General features: G+C 44.6%; 1 protein-coding gene across 1 annotated transcript in view; it reads left to right on the forward strand.

Annotated features, from left to right (window-relative positions):
• Positions 1-19,008, forward strand: part of NELL1 (neural EGFL like 1) — a 759,185-nt gene that overhangs the window by 276,802 nt on the left and 463,375 nt on the right. Inside the window, exon 12 of the mRNA XM_015417871.1 lies at positions 2,806-2,934. Coding sequence (XP_015273357.1) covers positions 2,806-2,934 — 129 coding nt within the window. The remainder of the gene's footprint in view (positions 1-2,805; positions 2,935-19,008) is intronic.

The raw sequence follows: 19,008 nt of genomic DNA on the forward strand, positions 1-19,008 counted from the left end.
GCATTTCTTCAGTCTCTGCGAAGCTTGGAAGGGAGGAAAGAGCTCCATTTTGTAACTTCACTGTGTCACTGTCTGTGAGGGATATGGGTTGGATAAGAACTGGCTCCCAGATAATCTCCCAATCACCTGTGAATGATCTTCTGACCAAAAGCTTGCCACAAACTTGTTCGGCAACTGTCTGAGTTTCTTGATGCACTCCAAACATATCACTGATCGGTTGGTAGTCTGATCATGAATACCAACCAAGGTAAGTTTGCCTGCTAAACAGGTTCCCTGAGAAATTAATGACATCACTGTTAAAAGCTCCTCACCTTTGCTCCATGGTCAATGGCAGCAATGCCAACACAACAGATTCCGGTGCTCTTTGGGAGGGGAAAGTATAGCGGGGGGTCCAGGCTGCGGAGTATGGGAAGGGTGCTGAGAAACAAAAGGGCTCGGCGCCCTTCCAGTCTGCAACCCATCCCAAAGGATGACGGCAGTGGGGCTAGGATTAGGAACCCCCCTCTGACATTGGTGTTGTGCAATGCCAGGTCTATTAACAATTAAAAAATGGTCCTTAGGGACTTCATTACAGAACAACAGGCTGACCTGGCTTGCGTGACCGAGACCTGGGTGCAGGAAGGGGAGACTGTAGCTCTCACCCATCTTGCCCCACCTGGGTTTTCGGTCCTACACCAATCATGGAATAGGGGGCGGGGGGGAGGAGTGGCGATATTTGTACGAGAGGCTTACTCCTTCAGGGCACTCCCTACGGTGGAGTTTGCAGGCTTAGAGTGTGTTGGTCTGGTGCTGGAGGCCGAGGAGAGTTTGGCAATCTGGCTGGTGTACCATCCGCCTAACGCACCGGCCAGTAGTCTGCCGTCCCTACTGGAGGCCGTAGCCTTGGGTGACTTCAATGGCCATGCCGATGACGCGAACTCTAGTCTGGCTATGGACCTAGTGGCGTCTATGGTGTCGGTAGGACTCTCCCAATGGGTATCGACCCCCACGCACCAGGCTGGGCACACGCTCGATTTAATCTTCGCGGCGGGGATTACGGTAGACCGGATTACTGCAAAAGCGGTACCATGGTCGGACCACTATGCCCTGAAGGCTCGTGCAAATGTCCTGCCGCGACCCGGTTTAGGCGGCAAGCGGATTTTAGCTTGCTCACGGAGCCTATTGGACCTTATGCGGCTTCAGATGGCTCTGCGGGATCCGATGCCCCCTGACGGCTAGTTGGATGAGCTCGTGGATGACTGGCATAGCCGACTTTCTACAGCCATCGACATGATCGCTCCCCAGCACCCTCTGCGCTTTCACTCTAAGCTGGCCCCCTGGTATACCCAGGGGTTGCGGCTTATGAAACAGGAGCTCAGATGGTTGGAGAGACGGTGGTGCCGAGCTTGTGACGAGGCCACAAGAACATCTTATAGGACGTTTATGAGATCCTATGAGATGGTAGTCAAGGCTGTGGAGAGAGATTACTACGCAGCTAGGGTTGCGTCCGCTAGCTCACACCCGGCCCAATTATTTAGGACGATTCAATCATTGACAGCTCTGCCACAGGGCAGACAATGGTCATGGTTCAAATCGAGGCCCCATCCGCCTTAAATTTAAGTGAATTTAAATAAATGTAGGGTGCCCCACAGGCAGAACTCCAGCATATCATGTAGTTAGGCATTTAGTGTAAGGCAGCTTCATGTGTAAACAAACCAGATTGTGTTGATGAAGGTAAATGGTAGGAAAATGAAGTCAAAAATTTACTAATCAATACTAATTTGTAAATGTGTGAACAAAATTATTTCTGACATTTAGGAACCAGTAGAAGTTTTCCAGTCTGACGGTTATTCTAGCTTTTCACTGTCCAGTCTGTTTCTCAGAGAACTGAAGGCAAGAAAGGGAAAATGACTCGGCTTCAGCTTGTATGATTGCGGCAGGGTTGGTTAGGATGTGGGTCATCTCTACTGGCAGTTTCCTACTTTTTCTAATTACTGCCCCATTTCATTTGCTTTGTGGGAGGGTCCTGGTTCTGTTTGCCTGAGCTGTTTTGTCACATTGCACTGCAGATGCTCCAAGCAGACAAGGAAAAAGCTTTCTTGTACTTGCTTTAAAGCAGGCCAGAGGGGAGAACAGACACGGAGGCTATGGCTCCTCCTCTCTAAGTGCACCGCAGGGAACAGAAGCAACCTCTTTGTACAAGTAGGAAGCAGGATTGCAGGAGGTTGAAAGAGAGGCAGTCAACCAGGAGTACATCCTGTTTACAGTATCCCACCTATCTGTCCAGTAGACATGTTTTATGGGGGGCGGGATGGAGGTTTCATTTCACCATCCAATACTTGCAATCACATATGCCATGCAATACAAGATGTGATAGGACACAGATCATCACGAATAATTTAGGATCTGAGATATCTCCATGTCTGTAGTCTCATATAATATCCATTATACTGTTACAAGTTTGCCATTCCCCAGTTGCTAATGGAACTGGTATGGAATGTGGACTGGAGGTACCCTTGAGTGAAGGATGTAATCACATATAATTTCAGCCTAATAACTGCTGTGAAATTGCTAGTGGATGTGTGTCTCATTGAAACCAAGGGAGACAATTAGTGGATTGTTCTATTAATCTGACTAGCTTTGTTTCCAATATGAGATAATCTGACTCAGGTTTTCCATATGGTTTATACCATTCCCGCCCCCCATTCCTAGTAAATGGTATTCTCAGGGAAAAAGTAAGGAACACTGTAAGCAATTGTGATAATTTGGGATTAAGCTTTTCCTTACTACATTCTGATACAATATTGGATGTGATTCATATTTCAGGTCATAACTTTTGTGCACAAGGACATCAGTGTGGTGAAAACTCAGAGTGCAGAAACTGGAACACCAGAGCTACTTGTGAATGCAAGAGTGGTTATGTCTCTGTCCAGGGGGATTCAGCTTATTGTGAAGGTAAATAATTTGCTGAGCAAAGTAACTTGATTGCAGTCTAGTGAGAAATGTTCTATTGAAAAAAAGAAAGAGCAAAGTGTCTCATTATGAAGTCCAATCTTCGTGGTAGTATAAATGATAATATCCTCATTTGATTTTTTATGGAGAATGTTCAGATGACCCAGGGAGATGGGAAGTTCATTCTGAAGTTCAAATCCCTGGAGAATGACTTGCTTTTTAGCATGTTAAAGTGCGTGGCTGTGATTGTTTTTAAAAAGTGTAGACTGGAGTAATGCTGCTGCTTGGGCTGATACAAAGCATGGTATACTGGGTAATGATCTTAGTAAGATGAAATGTGTGTGTTACCACAAATTGGTATGACTGCAAATGATATCTCCAAGGGTGTGAAGGTTGCAAAAATTTCTTTCCTCTGCCTAGGTAGTCTGTGTGACGCAGGTGCTTCTGTGAATACTTTCAAAACATTTCTTTGTTTCTCACTCAGCTGTGATGGCTTGCACTTAAGCAAAGTTAACCAGTGATTTTAGCCAAATTGAACATTACCCTCTTTCCTGCTTTCCTTGGTCAAACTGGATGAGCTGTCATTCAGCAATGGTTTTTATGTTATGCAGAACATGTCCAGGGGTCCCATGAACCATGTTTTTCTCTGCTGAAGGTGAAGCCTGATCTTGTACTCTTGCTTTGTGGCTCTGTTTACCTTTTATGCCTAAACTAAATTTGTCATCACTATGTGATACCTTCTGAAGGAGTTAAATGGGACTTTTAATTGTATTCTTGGTGACAGAACAAAGTCAGGAAACAACAGAATGGAAAAGTCACTTGGTGATAAGGATGAGCAATTGTTCCCTGTTCCATTGCCTTATATCAAACCAAGCCATAGAGTGTGTATAAATAAATCCACAGAACTGAGCTAGGAACAGATGGGGGTGTGTCTTTACAAACTTTACAAACTTGAAGGAAACTGTGGGCTCTCAGAAAAATCTGAAATCTAAAAACAAATACTGGGGTATTAGAATCCCCCCAAATAATAGGAACAACACCTGTAGCTTTCAGTTGCCATTTTGGAGGTTGCTAGGCAACCACACAGCAACATTGCTGAGCCTTCCAAGCCTTGGTTTCCACAAAGCAAAGCTATTTTTGAGGGGAGGGAGCAGGAGTGGACTTGGAAGCCAAAAGAGCCCTGAAAAGGGTCCAGTCCTCCTCTGATGGAGGAGGACTCACTGAGTATAGGCCTGGCAGCAGCCACTGAAATCTCATCACCCATACCATTCAGTGGCTACCATGTAACTAGGCCCAGTCGTGATCCTACTGCAACTTAGCCTGACCTCAGTAGCCCCCTCATAACATCCAGATTTTTTCCCTTGGAGAGGCTTCTGGGGGAAGGAAGGAAGGAAAGCTGAAGGCAGGGGATCAGATAAAGGCTATGGCGACTGCCAGGGAAAGGAAAGAGGGGAAGGAGGATACAGAGGAGTTGTATTTTCCCCCACAAGTTTCTCTTCTCCCCTTTGAACTGATGATTTAGTAGTGAGGTTTTTTTGTATTATGTATCTATGCAGTATGGTTTTATGTGTAATTTATATAGCTTTTGTACATGCAGTGTATGCCATTTATACTAGAATTATTAATGCTGATCTCTTGACACGCAAGTAACATTGAAAATGCATACATTTTATGGATAATTTAATGTGAGCAAACAAAAATAGCACAAAACCCAATTAATCCTGGGGTTGTTTCACACAAAGGAGAAATCAAAGAAAGGAAGGTTTTCAGACTGAAACAACAGGAATGAGAAATCAGAAGTCATACCTACTTGGTACTTGAAGAATGCATTAGTTTTTAGAAGAACGTCCTTCCAGTTTGGCTGCAGTGAGTGTCAGTACAGAATTTCCCCTTCCCTAGTGTATCTTCTGTATCCATATTCGATTAAATTAAAACAAACAGGTCGATATCATTGTGATTGTTTTAGCCTGCAATAACCCCCCCCCTACACAATTCCAATTAGTCAAAAAAGCAAAGAAGTTTTCTGATGCTATGAGGTCCTGTGTGCTAGATTAAACTCTAGTTTATACATTTTTATAGCATCCCTGTTTCAGGGAGGAAGCGTGAGTTACCCTTGTTTGTTTCTCCCAAGAGACAAAAAGTGCATTGTCCCATGGGGGGAGGGAATGTATGATCTGTTTCTCTTTCATCAGTTCTGGAAAACAACCTCAGTGGCCCTGAACTTAATCTCTCTCTCTCTCTTTCCTGCATTAGGAGAGTGTGTACTTCTCACAGAGGATGTGAGCATTTTCTTCCTTTTAACACAGGAGCATTAAGACAGGAAGCATGAGTCACTCATGTTTCCCTTTTAATTTTCAGTGACACTATATTATTGATTCAATTTGGTAGGAATCAAGGTGCCTTCTAGTCATTTTGTACTGTATATCTATTAATGTGATAAACTGGCATAAGTGCATTCACTTTGCCTTGGGTTTTGGTTTCCTGTATTATGACACAAGTATTTATGAGCTTGTCTGTTGTTATTTTAGCAATAGTGCATTTTTAGATAAATTTCTGAGATGCTTTGTTCCATTTGTATTGGAGATGGAGAAGAGGTGACATACATGACAAACACTTAAATATATTGCAGGAACAGGGAGATAAGACTAAGGGAGCGTTTAGTAAAAAGAGATTTGTGGGTATCAGCTATGCTTAACTGATCTCACGGCTCTGTAACCATTTCCTCATGTACAAGCATGAAGTGAGAATGTCTAGTATGCTACAAATGAGGACTGAATTATGTTACTAATATTAGATGTTGCAGTATTGCTGGCAGGGACAGAAAGGGCAAAAAACTGAACCTTAACACTAAAATTCAGAACCTAACAAAGGTTAGTAAAATGTGAAAAGGACGGCCAATATTAAAAACTAAATGTAAAAGATATATAGAAAAAGCGACATGTATTTATTAAGTACAAATTTAGAACATATATAAGGGCCCATTCACATCAAATATATATATCTATATAACATAGCAATACACACGGGCTTTAAAAACCTGACCTGACCTTCCTCAGAGGTCAAACAATTGAGTGGCAAGATGGCTAGTTATAAAGCTCCAGCATTTTTAGTTGACCAACACTGCTTTTTACTTGAAGAACACTGTGGCAACACAATCAAAGAAGGCAATTCTTGGACTAAAAGTCTATACTTTAGAACCACTGGGCAAGTGATTGCACTTTTAAAGATCTCATTTGCATATTTATTCTGTGCCTGGTGGTTTTATTCTGGAAAAACTTGTTTTCTGGTCCATATTGAATTTATATTTTGTACCCATTCTGATTGTGTCTACATGAGTGTATTATATTTTTATAGCCATCTTGCCACTCAATTGTTTGACCTCTGAGGAAGGCCTATGCAGGCCGAAACACGTAGCTTTTTCTATATATCTTTTACATTTAGTTTTTAATATTGGCCCTCTTTTTCACATTTTATGAACCTTTGTTAGGTGCAGTATTGCTGGCCCATTGTTTGAATAAACCTGTGAGAGAATTTTTCAGTGCAGTCCTAAACAGAGTTACACCCTTCCAAGTCAATTGAAGTTAATAGAAGCTTATAAGGGTATAACTGTTCTAAGGATTATGCCATTAGTTGTTAATGTTCCACTGACAGGCAAAAGTTGGACCAAGATAGGGACAGTCTTTCAGAGGATGCCAGGAAAGTTGCTGACCTAGTTGCAACCTCTAAGCCAGGACTTAACAGTGAGATGGCTATAGATGGTAGACAATAGAAGTGTGCTCAAGCCCCACCAGTCCCGTAGCTAGGAAATTCTTTGGGAGGGGACCTTGGAGGGGCCCACCAGCTAATTAAATGAAAGTACAGTGCAGGTGGTAAGTTGTTTGGGGTCAGCCCAGGAGGGAGGGCCCCCAGAAAAAAACACTAGGGGGCTGGGCCCCGCGGGCCCCATGTTAGCTATGGGCCAGAGCCCCACCCAGCCTGAAGAATCACTTACAGCTCACTCCTGCCTCCTTGGCAGCTGTTTCTCTGGGGAAGGGTAGGAATCAGGATCACAACAGGCACCATGCCAGCTGCTCAAAAGGCCTCCACACATTCCTAGGTGGGTGCGCACCCCGCCTAACAGCATATATGGGGTAGAAAGTAGGGGGTCCAAGTACTAGCCCAATCTACAGCCTCCCAGTAAAGCGAGAATGGGGGGTCTCTCTTCCCAACGTACCCCCCAACAATAGCTTCTTAAAGGCTCTAGGCTCAGAGCAGTGGGGTGTGGCAGTCCTCCCATTCCCTATGCAGGGCAGGAAAAGTGGGGATGCTGCCTGCTGCCAGAAGTGTCCAAAGAGAAGAATAAACATGCAATTGACACAGAAAAGAGACCCAGGCTTAGAGAGCATAAGGAGCATAGGTAGCCCTTAAAACAGCGACTTACAAAAGCCTTTCCCAGGTCCCACTTAGCGCGAGCCTGGAAAGGCGGTGGGGGGGGGGTTGCAGAGGGGTTGTGCTGGGCCTGCAGACTCCCAAACTCCTAGCCAGCCATCTTCCCTCCACGTGTACCCTTCCTCCGGGGGGGGCAGCCAGCTCCTGTGTGCTGTGCACGCCCTGACTCACCCTGGCTGGAGCCTGGGTTGCTGCTGCTGCTCCGGCCGGCTCAGGCTCCTGCTGCAGTCCGTTGGCAGCGAGTCCTGCAAACTGAGCCGCCCCACTGTCGCACCCCAAGCGCCACTGCTCTGCCCACCATGTGTCATGCCCACCGTGCAGACTTACCCAGTGGACCCTGATCCCGGGGATTCTGTACCTTCAACATCCGAGAACGAGCTCCCTGCACCCCTGGAAGTACCAAACCTAAGTCCTGCAGAGGATGAGCACCAGCTACCAGGAGAGTTTACACCTGCGCTCCAGCTGGGCACTCTGGCTGCCTTGCCGCACCACCTCGCCTTGTGCTGTCTTGCACGCCAACACACCTCGTGCCACCTCGCGTGCCCAATTGCCTCGCACCACACTGCCTCCCCTGGATCGCCCGCTAGTCCTCGTGTGTTGCCATGCCTCATTCCACTGCGCGCCACCGCACCTCATGCTGCCTCGCATGCCCACTCGCCTTGTGCCATGCCACCTCCCCCAGATCACCCACCAGACCTCGCGTTCTGCCACTCCGCATGCCGCCTCGTGTGCCCACTTGCCTTGCGCCACACCACCTCCCCCAGATCACCTGCCAGACCTTGCGTGCCACCGCGCCTTGTTCCGCCTCACATGCCCACTTGCCTTGTGCCGCCTTGCATGCCTACTCGCCTCGCGCCGCCTCCCCCAGATTGCCCACCAGACCCAGGCCGCTTGAGACTTCTTTAACAACAGCAGAACGCTTGACTGCTCGATGCACCTCCTCAACTTCAACCATGGGTGACCGGGGTGACCGGGGCGGGGGGGGCAGGGCGGAGAGGGTCTGTTTACTGCCGGAGCGTTGCTCTGGCCCGCTCCGGCCCAAAATGAGGTCTGGTTGCCATACAGATGTCATGGAAATTCAGTTCAAAACAATAGAAGAGAATAAGATTTTTGGCAACAACAATCCAGCAAACAATTGCTACTGCATATGGTAAATATATTTCTCTTTAAATTTGCTTGCTTTTAAATCAAATGTATTTATTTTCATTTGGGTTTGCAAAATAAAGCTAAGACAACATTTTGAAAACCTCTTTTCCCTGGATATTGCTTAACTTGACAGAACCTTGCTTGCTGCATTTATCTCTACAGCATTTTTGGATGAAAGCCGAATTACCTGAAAATTATTTGAATTTGTGCGAGCAACACTGGTAGGAATTTAGCTGCACAAATTACCTGAAATTGTAATGACCACAGAACCAAAATGTTGATGGTGTAGGGGTGAGACCTGAGGTTTCCAAATAGTTCCCTGCCCCTTGAAAACTACTTTTTTGGGGGTACTTTTTGCATGGGAGGGAGAATCATCCAAGAAGCACAAATCTTTCCCTTTCTTAAGATGTGCAAATTTTTGAAAATCCAGGTTTATGTAAATTGATGCAAAGTAAGAGGACCTTAATCATTCTTTTAATATACTTAAGTGAACACCAATACACTTAAAGAAGTCTTAAAGGTAATTCTGCAATTACTTTTTAAACCAAAATATTTATGCATATTAGTGCCCAACAAGGTGGTTTAAAAATTGACTAAATTTGTATTAGCATCAGTGTATTAACATCCCTCTAAGCCGTGTTGGTGTGAGCTAGCTCACATTTTTTTAGCCTCTGGTTCACACATTTTTGTCTTGGCTCAGGAAGGATGGCTCCAGAGCAAACTAATTTATGGAGTAGCTAGATACCTTGCTCACAGCTTTAATGCCAGTAGCTCACAAAGTGGACTTCTTGCCCACAAGTCTCCACAGCTTAGAGGGAGCATTGATTAGCATGTGTATTATTTCATGGGGACCAGGCTGAGTAAAGAATGTGGGCAATGTAAAAAACAACAAGTTAGGGAACATGGTTATGAACGATATGGTTATGAAACAATGTGAAACAACAGGGGAGTTTTCATAATCTTTAAACATACAAATTCGCTTTAGCGTAGTACTAATTGTAACACAATATCGCTCTGGATTTTAAAGGACTTATCATGTCTTTACTAGTGTAACTTTCTATAGAGGAAAAGGAGGAAGGATGAGTATGGATGTTCTGTTTGGCAACAGAAGGTAGATTGTTGAGAAAAAGAGTAGGTTTGAAACTACAGTGTGCTAAGAGCATAAAGGATCAGTATTAATGAGGAATTGAAAAGAGATCAATGAAGTGATACAGCTGAGAGGATCCAGAATGTAACAAATGTAACAAAACAGTTGTTTAAAAAGTAACCCTTCTATTGATACTAGAGGATTATTGAAAGCAGGGGTCCCCAACCTTTCTGAGTCTGTGGGCACATTTGGAATTCTGATACAAGTTGGTGGGCACAGCAGAGCCACACATACAGAGGAAGCTGAAGTGCAGGGGAGAAAAGGGGTAATTTTTAAAAATGCATAATGAAAGAACAGTAAGAGAGAATAATACAAACACTGGTTGCAATGCCAACTTACCCTCTATAAATCTGTCCACCCCCCCATTCAAATCTATCTAAACCAGCAGCCAACACTGCACCTTGTGACACTGAGTTCCATGAGTCGGCTGAGCTAACCATCACAAGAGAAAGCTCTCTGCTCATACCACCATCATGCTTAAATTGAGCATTGTAACAGTGCGAGTGGGATGATGGATGGGCAAGTTAAGGAGAGGGTGACGAATACCTGACTAGCAAATAAAATGACTGAGCACCTGGGCTGCCACTGTACCAGCTAAGAAGGTGGCTGCTGGTAATCGCCTGAAATTACAACTGATCTCTAGGCAACACATCAATTCACCTGTAGAAAATGGCCATTTCCGAAGGTGGACTCTATGGGAATATACCCCACTGAAGTACCTCCCCAAACCTTGTGCTCCTCAGGCTCCACTCCAAAATCTCCAGGTATGTCCCAACCCGGAGCTAGCAACCCTACATACCCAAGTGCTGGACAGAAATTCGGAAGGGTGCTGTGCTGCCTAAAGAGACTGTTTCACAGCCAAAGATGCCTCAGAGATGCAGCGGCTGATTCCGTCATCTTGCCTGCTGCCCCAGACAGACCAGCAGCAGAGCCAAAATGTCACTAGACTCCAGACAGGTCCTGGAGCCATAGACTCCATGAAAGACCCGCCCTTTGGACAGAGCAGTCCAGAAGCCTCAAGCACGCTGCACCTGCTCAGAGGCACTCTTTACTAGCCGCGCTTTTGACAGGCTCCCAGGTGACTAAACTTTGAAAGCACCCAACCAAGTCAAGAACGTCACTGGGCAGCGACAGCACACGTCTTCGGACACCAGGGGTCTTGTTGTAGAAAAAGAGCTGCCGGAGCTCATTAGCATAACTCATTAGCATAACTTATTTGCATATGCCACGCCCCCTGACATCACCGGAAGTGACAGAAGGCCACACCCCCTGACATCACCGGAAGTGTGTCAGAAGGCCCGGCTACTTACCCTCCTGCTTCATCCTCATTCCCAAACGGAATGAGGATCGAAGCAGAGGGCGGGGTAAAGAAGGGGGCGGGGCTTCACCACGTGACCGCCCCGCCCCCTAGAGGTTCTCTTCCGGAGCTCTGTACCTGAGAGCTCCCCCCCCCCGACTAGAGCCCTGTCGGACACACTTTTTTGCCTGAAGAAGTGTGGTTTGCACATGAAAGCTTACACTTTGAAGAGAACACAAATAGTCTGACTTCAGCGGAGGAACCGAAAGGAGGTTACTCAAGGGAGGGAGCAAATTACGCTATATTCTCTTTGCAACATGCTGTACAAGAGAGTACAAGAAAGGAGAAAAGTGGGCTAAAAGGACTTAAGAAGAAGAAGAAGAGATTGGATTTATACCCCGCCCTTCACTACCCAAAGGTTTCTCAGAGTGGCTTACAAACTCCTTTCCCTTCCCCTCCCCACAACAGACACCCTGTGAGGTAGGTGGGGCTGAGAGAGCTCTGATACAAACTGCTCTTTTTCAAGAACAGCTGTTATCAGAACTATGGCTTGCCCAAGATCATCCAGCCAGGTGCAAGTGGAGGAGTGGGGAATCAAACCCGGTTCTCCCAGATTAGATTCCGCGCACTTAACCACTACACCAAAGCAAACTTAAACACCTAAGACCAGACTATGAGCAGGAGCAGGTGCTGTTATGAACTGATTACCCCCCCCCCCCAGGATGAATGACATGCTGACAGAAACAGCAGTGTGCCAGTAATGTTACTTGGCCACGCAGCTAGAGGTAAGAGTCTGGCTGCATTCAGATGTTACAGTCTAACCACCATCTGCTCATGGGATGGACAGGCCTGAAACCCTCAGCCCCCTCCTCCTCGGGGTGCACCTTCCCTCTTCCCCTTGCCCGCACCTTTAAAGCCTGGGGGGGGGGTCAAAATCCTGGGCAAGAGTCTCTCTCTCTCCCCAGCACGCACGCACACACACACACACACACACACACTTCAAGCGTGTGGGGTGCTCAGAGACTTGGAGTGTAAGCTGTCAGACTCTGCACGACTGGGGGGGGGGAAGCAAGAGGGAGGGTGGTGGTGGTCCATCCTTACATCCTTCTATGGTGGCAAGCAGTGGGGGGCTGAAGGAAGATGGCAAAGTTCTCTGATTCACAAATGGTCTCCTAGAGATATCACTATGCCAATTTTTGTATTTCTTGCAATGTGCATTAGTGCTTGATGCTCCATGTAGCTGCTCAGAATCTGCCCCCTGCACAGAGTTTTCACTCTGGGATTTCCCCAAAATGGAAGAAAAACAGAGTGGATGTGTAGGCTTGAACAACACTGGCGAACTTTGGCAGGTTTTTTTTGGGAAAATATGAAGTTACAAGATGTCTTGCTGGATAATGAAGGTGACAAGATGTCTCGCCAGATAATTCATTTGATGGTGCATGGCGCTGCACTAACATGATAAAATACTACGTGACCCTCCATCAGATAGCCTTCAATAAGAACCGGATTTCTATAAAAATGCCCGTTTTTTTGTGAGGACCCTTTCTTTTCTTTTCTTTTTTTTAGGGGGAGAATTCGTACCAACTGGGCCTCCATATGATATAGAGTTACCAGCTCCAGGTTGGGAAATTCCTGGGAATTTGGGGTGGGGTGGGGTATGGAGAGGGCAGGTTAAGGGAGTAGAGGGACCTCAGTGGCATATCATCCCATATAGTCCACCCTTCAAAGCAGCCATTTTCTCCCAGGAAACTGATCAATTGTAATTCTGGGAGATCTCCAGTCTCCACCTGAAGGTTGGCAATCCTAAATGGGGCATTCATACCTCTCCACCACACCATTTCAGCACCATACCTTGCTGAATGCCCTTATGTGCAAGGTCCTTCTATTTCTAGCAAAAAAGGTCCAGTTTTGCTTTGCTGCTAGCATGGGGGAGGGGAATAGACAGCAGCATTGCCAGGTTATTGGACATAATTTTTCTATAATATTTAGCGGTCCTAAAATAGGTATAGAAGCAGAATACCCATTTTCTTATGTGGTGTGTGTGACAATTCTCAAAATAAAGATAGCTTTAAAAAAAAACAAACTAAAAACCGTGCTGAACTGAGAACACAGGAAGCTGCTGGATTGATATTCCCTGTTTGGGACTGCATTTGGAATTCAATTAAGATCATGGTTCAGCATGGTACCTAATGGTAGCTGTATAAAATGAACATACAAATATCACTGAAGTGATCTGAAAGGCAAAGTTTGGTGCCTGGGAGAAGCCTCATGCTGTGGTAATGAGCCAAAATTTTGCTCCATTGTTTTAAAGAGATTGAAATGGAAATGACATTTCAGATAATTTCTTTTGAGATACCCAGGTTTTCCGATCTCTTATGGCTTATCGGAGAATAATAGCATCATAATTCAGAAAGCACTTGGATCATTAACTTTGAACTTTCAGACTTTGGATCCTTGTTCTTATATTACTTGAACACAGCATGTCTTCTCTGTGTGCATGTTTTGGCCTCCTGGTCTCAAGCTGTTCTGTCAACTGTTGATGATGTAACTTTTGCCTTGTTAATGGTATGATGCCAGTTTATACTTTTGTCCACCAGTTAAGGGCAGAAGTAGATGTTATGCAGAAAACACTGGTGGATAGGAGATTGTTACAAGTGCTCCCTCTGACAGTTTTATATATAGTTTTCCCCCAGGTGTGCTCTGAAACAGGATGAGACTGAGTATGTTTACAGGGAGGAAGTCATAGGCATAATAATTATATAAAGTGCTCTTCTCAATCCACTCTTTTACCCACATTTTTCAGTGTTTTTTTCTCTCTTCATGATTTTCCATTTTGTCTCCTGCCTTTTCTTTTATGTTTACACTTCTGGTCTCCAGTATTTCACCTTTCAGTGTCCCTCTGTTCTGCTTTACCCTTACCTGCGGATGCAGAATAAGGAAACCCAGCACTATAAGCTGATACAGTAAAAGGGCCAACTTTATTTAAATGCAGTGCAGGCCATTGTTGTCAGGCGTTCTCTGTTTGTGCATCCCTGATCTTATGGGCGAGGCCACCCTGGTTCCGAGCACTGAGCCGTCACATCACTATGGGTCTTGATCCTCCTTGCCAAGCCGTCTTTAGTGCTTGAGGGAGATATGCTATGTCCAGTTACATTATTTTTTTAAGAGCGGCATTTCTCAACTAAATGTGGAACAAAAAAGGAAATGAACCTTAGCAAACAAGTTAGTTTAAAATCCCAGAACAAGAGAAAACACCTTTTGAATGACTGGGACCTGAGGTTCTTTTATTTAGATTGCCTATTTTAAATAACATCCATAAGCTCTGTTTTATTTATTTGCTTACTTCATTTATAGCCTGATTTACTGAGACTCAAGGCAGATTACAAAATATGAAAATAATTTAATCAGGCAGCACAAGACATCCAGTAAACAATGCAACAGGACTAGAAGCACAAAATTAGAAAACAGTGCAAACAAAAATACTATAGGGTAAGGCATACCATAAACAAAGTAGAGATTGGATTACAAAAGCCCTGTTTCCTTTATAAAACTGCACCCATGAACGTTTCTGCTTTACACATTCTGTGGGATCACAGAAGTGTGGAAGCCTTCCTGACCACCTCAGGCAGAGGCCATCTCACAAGATGGGAGCTTCAACAAAGAATGATTGGGTCTGAGCAGCTCCTGACCTTACTAGGTTGCCAGCTCTGGGTAGAAATTCCTGGAGATTTTTTGGGGGGGTGTAGAGCTTGAGGAGGGTAGGGTTTGAGAAGGGGAGAGACCTCAGTGGGTTATAATGCTTTTCAGTCCACCCTCCAAAGTTGCCATGTCCTTCAAAGGAACTGATCTTGGTTGTAATTCCAGGGTATCTTCCAGGGTATCTCTAGGGTTGGCAGCCCTAGAGCTTACCCATTCTCAGGGTGGTACCTTCAGAAAGATTTGATTAGATGAATAAAGCTGTCATGGGGGAGCATAGCAGGGAGAGGTGGTCCTGGATATAGGGCTTAGATGATGGGCTTTGTACCTTGAATTAAATCTGGTAACCAGTGCCTTGAATTAAATCTGGTAACTCATGTTAACCAATCAAATGACCGGTTAATAGGCATAATATACATACTCTGCTTAGTCTCTGATACTAATCAAGCTGAGGAATTCTGTACCATCTAAGGTTTATAAGATAACTTCAAGGGCAGACCCATGTACAAATTATCACAGTATTCTAGCCTCAAGGCTTACCGTGGTATGGATCCACATGACCAGATTTGCCAGGTCAAGGTAGGAAGCTATCTTCCAGGTTAAATGAAAACTTAAAAAAAAAAAAATGTCGTTTAGCATATTTTTAGATCTCTTTTCTGCTTGAAGTTGCTCAAGACATAAAAACATAAGAACCCTGCTGGATCAGACCAATTGGTTAAATGAAAACTTTAAAAAATAAATAAATACATTTTGTTTAGCATATTTTTAGATCTCTTCTAAAAGGGCTGCCAACCTCCACTTGAAGTTGCTCAAGGCATAAAAACATAAGAAGAGCCCTGCTGGATCAGACTAATAGTCCAACTAATCCAGCATCCTGTCTCACACAGTGGCCAACCAGTTTCTCTGGATGGCCAACAACAGGGCATGGAGGCTGAGGCCTTCCCCTGATGTTGCCTTCTGGCTCTGGGATTCAGAAGATTAGTGCCTCTGAATGTAGAGGTTCCCCTCAGTCACCACAGCTAGTAGCCGTTGATAGACTTATCCTCCATGAATCTGTCTAACCCCCTTTTAAAGATGTTTATTCCTGTGGCCATCACTGCATCCTCTGGCAGTGCATTCCACTTTTAATCACTCTCTGTGTAAAGTAGTATTTGTCTGTCCTGAACCTACAGCCGATCAGATTCATTGGATGCCCTTGACTTCTAGTATTTTGGGAGAGGGATACAATTTTCACTTTGTCAATCCCATGCATAATTTTATAAACCTCTATCACGACCCCCCTTAGTAATCCTCTTTTTTAAACTGAAAAGTCCCAGATTCTTCAGCCAGTTCACAATGAGTTAATAACACACACGTTTACATTATAAATTCAATATAGAACAACATAAAACCATCTCAAATGCATAGGAGAAGAGCCCCAGTAAGTGCTATCCCAATTGAAATCTGATTTGAAAGAATTCTAGAAACAAAAGGTCTTCAGTTTAATCTGGAAGACCTACAAGGGCAATGCCAATCACTTCTAGGGTGATGACAAGGCATTACATAGGTCCCAGCCAACCTAACCTCAGCTGAGCATGGTTCCCAAAATTATGTCATGCATAGTTCTTAAAGATTTGGCAGGTTAATACGTGTGGAGGTGGTCTGTCAGGTACTCCAGACCTAAGCCAGTTAGGCCTTTCAGGATCAAAAACAGCATGTTTAAACTGATCCTAGAAACTAATTGGAAGCTGGTACAACTGAGATGTTTTAAAATCTATACCTAGATGTTCTGTAGCACACACTTCTTCATGTTGTTAAGACTACTCTTAACCATGACAATTTAGGCAGATTTGCATCTAACATGATTCTAAACTAGCCACTGAGAAGCATTCCATTGCCTTCTTGTTCAGTTGAAGTACACATTAGTGCCTATCCCAAAATGTCACCATTTTGTGAACAGCGGGTATCAGTACTCAGCTCCCTTTGACCACAGGTTGCTGCCTGTCTTGTTCAAATCTCTACTCTTCCAAGGAGGTATGCTTGCTTCTGATCCAGCCCCCTCCCTCCATGGATCACAGGCTTTCAGATTGAACCACAGGTGCCTTTGAAGGCATCAGCAGTTCAGTTAGTTTCTTTTCCTTCTCTCATCTCTAATTACAGATTTTCCCACTGCAGTAACTGTTGGATATTGCAGACATGTGTCCTGAACCAACTGACTTGTAGACTGCTGTAAATTTTGACTACACAGTTTGTCTGCTCTAGTTCTCTACTTTGCTTCTAAGAGATGCATCTCTTGTTACTTTTTCAGCACAACTGTCTGTTTTCCCTCCAATACACTCACTAGGATGCCAGGGACATTCAGATAGGTTTATTAAGAAGGAAATAGCTGCATAGTAATTGTTATATATTCCTTCAGAATGTTTACAAAATAGGTTTCAGTATGTAAATCAGGTATCTGTGTGGCACATAGATCAACAAAACATATCAAATGAACTGATTGCGCATTTTCTGGCTTGGTTAATGAACAATTCAGTTTTTTCTCATCCCTTTTCACTGGTTTGAAAGTTATTCTCTGACATAGGCTAAGGAAAACAGTGCTAGGCGCATGTATTTTTTTTTAGAGAGAACTTTATGATTTTGTTATTTTTGCAGTATATGGGTTTACCTAGTAAAGGTATCACTTAGGGTTGCCAGACATAGCCTGCTTGCGGGGAGGGCGGGGTATAAATTTGATAAATAAATAAATAGTTATAGCTGGAGTTTGTACTTTATATTTGTAAATTTATATTTAGAAAAAACTTATTAATGGTGATCAAGGCTGGACATGCTCTGTTAGTAGATACATACATACTCAGAATCAAGAATATCCAAATTCTGTGCTTCAAAACTAGGGTTGCCAGATCCCTTCTGGCAACTGGTGGGGGATTGGGGGGCTTACTGGGAGCAGGAGAGAGTCTCAGTTGATTGGTGGTGGGGCAGTGGGGTCTTGCAGTAGGGGATGCCCACCTCTACTGGAGGGTCTGGTAATCCAGTTCAGAACTGTTGTATGTACTATATTAGTGATGTTGTTGTTGTTAGCCATTCAATTGTATCTGACTCTTGGTGATTCTATGGGCCAGCTCCCTCCACATTTCCCGAAATTATACGGTTTCTTTGAGTCATTCCGTGCCCAGGCTGGTGTCAGTTTTAATGGATGTTTAACCACCATGTTCCTTGGTGGCCCGGTTTCCTTTTGCTGCTAACCAATCCAAGCATAATTGCTTTTCTAGTGAGTTCTTCTGCATAACATGGCCAAAATAAGTCAGTTGCAGTTTTATGATTTTTCCTTCCAATGACATGTCTGGTTTTATGCACTCCAATACGTGCTTGTTTGTCACCTTTGCTGTCCAAGGAATGCACAGGAGCCTTCTATAGCACCACAGCTCAAATTAGTTGATTTTCCTCCTGTCTTGGTTCATGGTTCAACTTTTGCAGCTATGGGGAACATAATAGCACAGACTAATCTGCATTTGGTTGCTAGGCCAGTGTCCTTGCTCTTCCATATTCGATTCATGCTCATCATTGCTGCATGACCCAGCATTTTATTCATTCATTCATTCATTCATTCATTCATTCATTCATTCATTCATTCATTCATTCATTCATTCATTCATTCATTCATTCATTCATTCATTCATTCATTCATTCATTCATTCATTCATTCATTCATTCATTCATTCATTCATTCATTCATTCATTCATTCATTCATTCATTCATTCATTCATTCATTCATTCATTCATTTATCTTTCAACTTACTACCCCGCTCGAACCCCCCAAGGGGTCTCTGAGCGGCTACAGTTAATCAATTATCCCTAACCTATGGTCACAGATACTGGGGGTGGGGACAACCCTACCGGCACCCAGTGGAGGGACTGGTAGATCTTTTCTTCCTGGGTCGGCTTTGTCAGCTCGGCGTTTTGGCTTCTGGTTCCTCCCCTTCTGGTGGTCTTTCGGTGGCGGATTCAGCAGGGCCCTTCCGTCGCGCAGCATGCTCCGGCGCGGCTTTGGCTCAGTCCTCCAGGCTCCGCCACGCCTGCGTCTTCCACACTCCTCGCGTCTTCCTGGCTCCGCCTTCCACCGCCGTCTGTTCCACCGTAGATGTTATGCCTGGTCACCATCTTTTGCCACTCGCCGCTCACCGCTCTCCGATGCTCCAACAACCCCCTCAACGGGGGAGGGTGCCCCCTACCATCTAAGGTAGGTACCCATTTATCTACTCGCGCATTGATGTTAATTGTCGCTTTCGAACCGCTTGGTTAGCGGAAGCTGGGACTAGGGCCAGGTGCTCACTCTGGCCGCGGCAGGTTTCGAACAGCTGTAGCAGCTGTTCGTAGATGTTACCA

The sequence above is a fragment of the Gekko japonicus genome, unplaced genomic scaffold, assembly GCF_001447785.1.
Source record: "Gekko japonicus isolate JY-2015 unplaced genomic scaffold, Gekko_japonicus_V1.1 scaffold397, whole genome shotgun sequence".
Lineage (NCBI taxonomy): Eukaryota > Metazoa > Chordata > Lepidosauria > Squamata > Gekkonidae > Gekko > Gekko japonicus.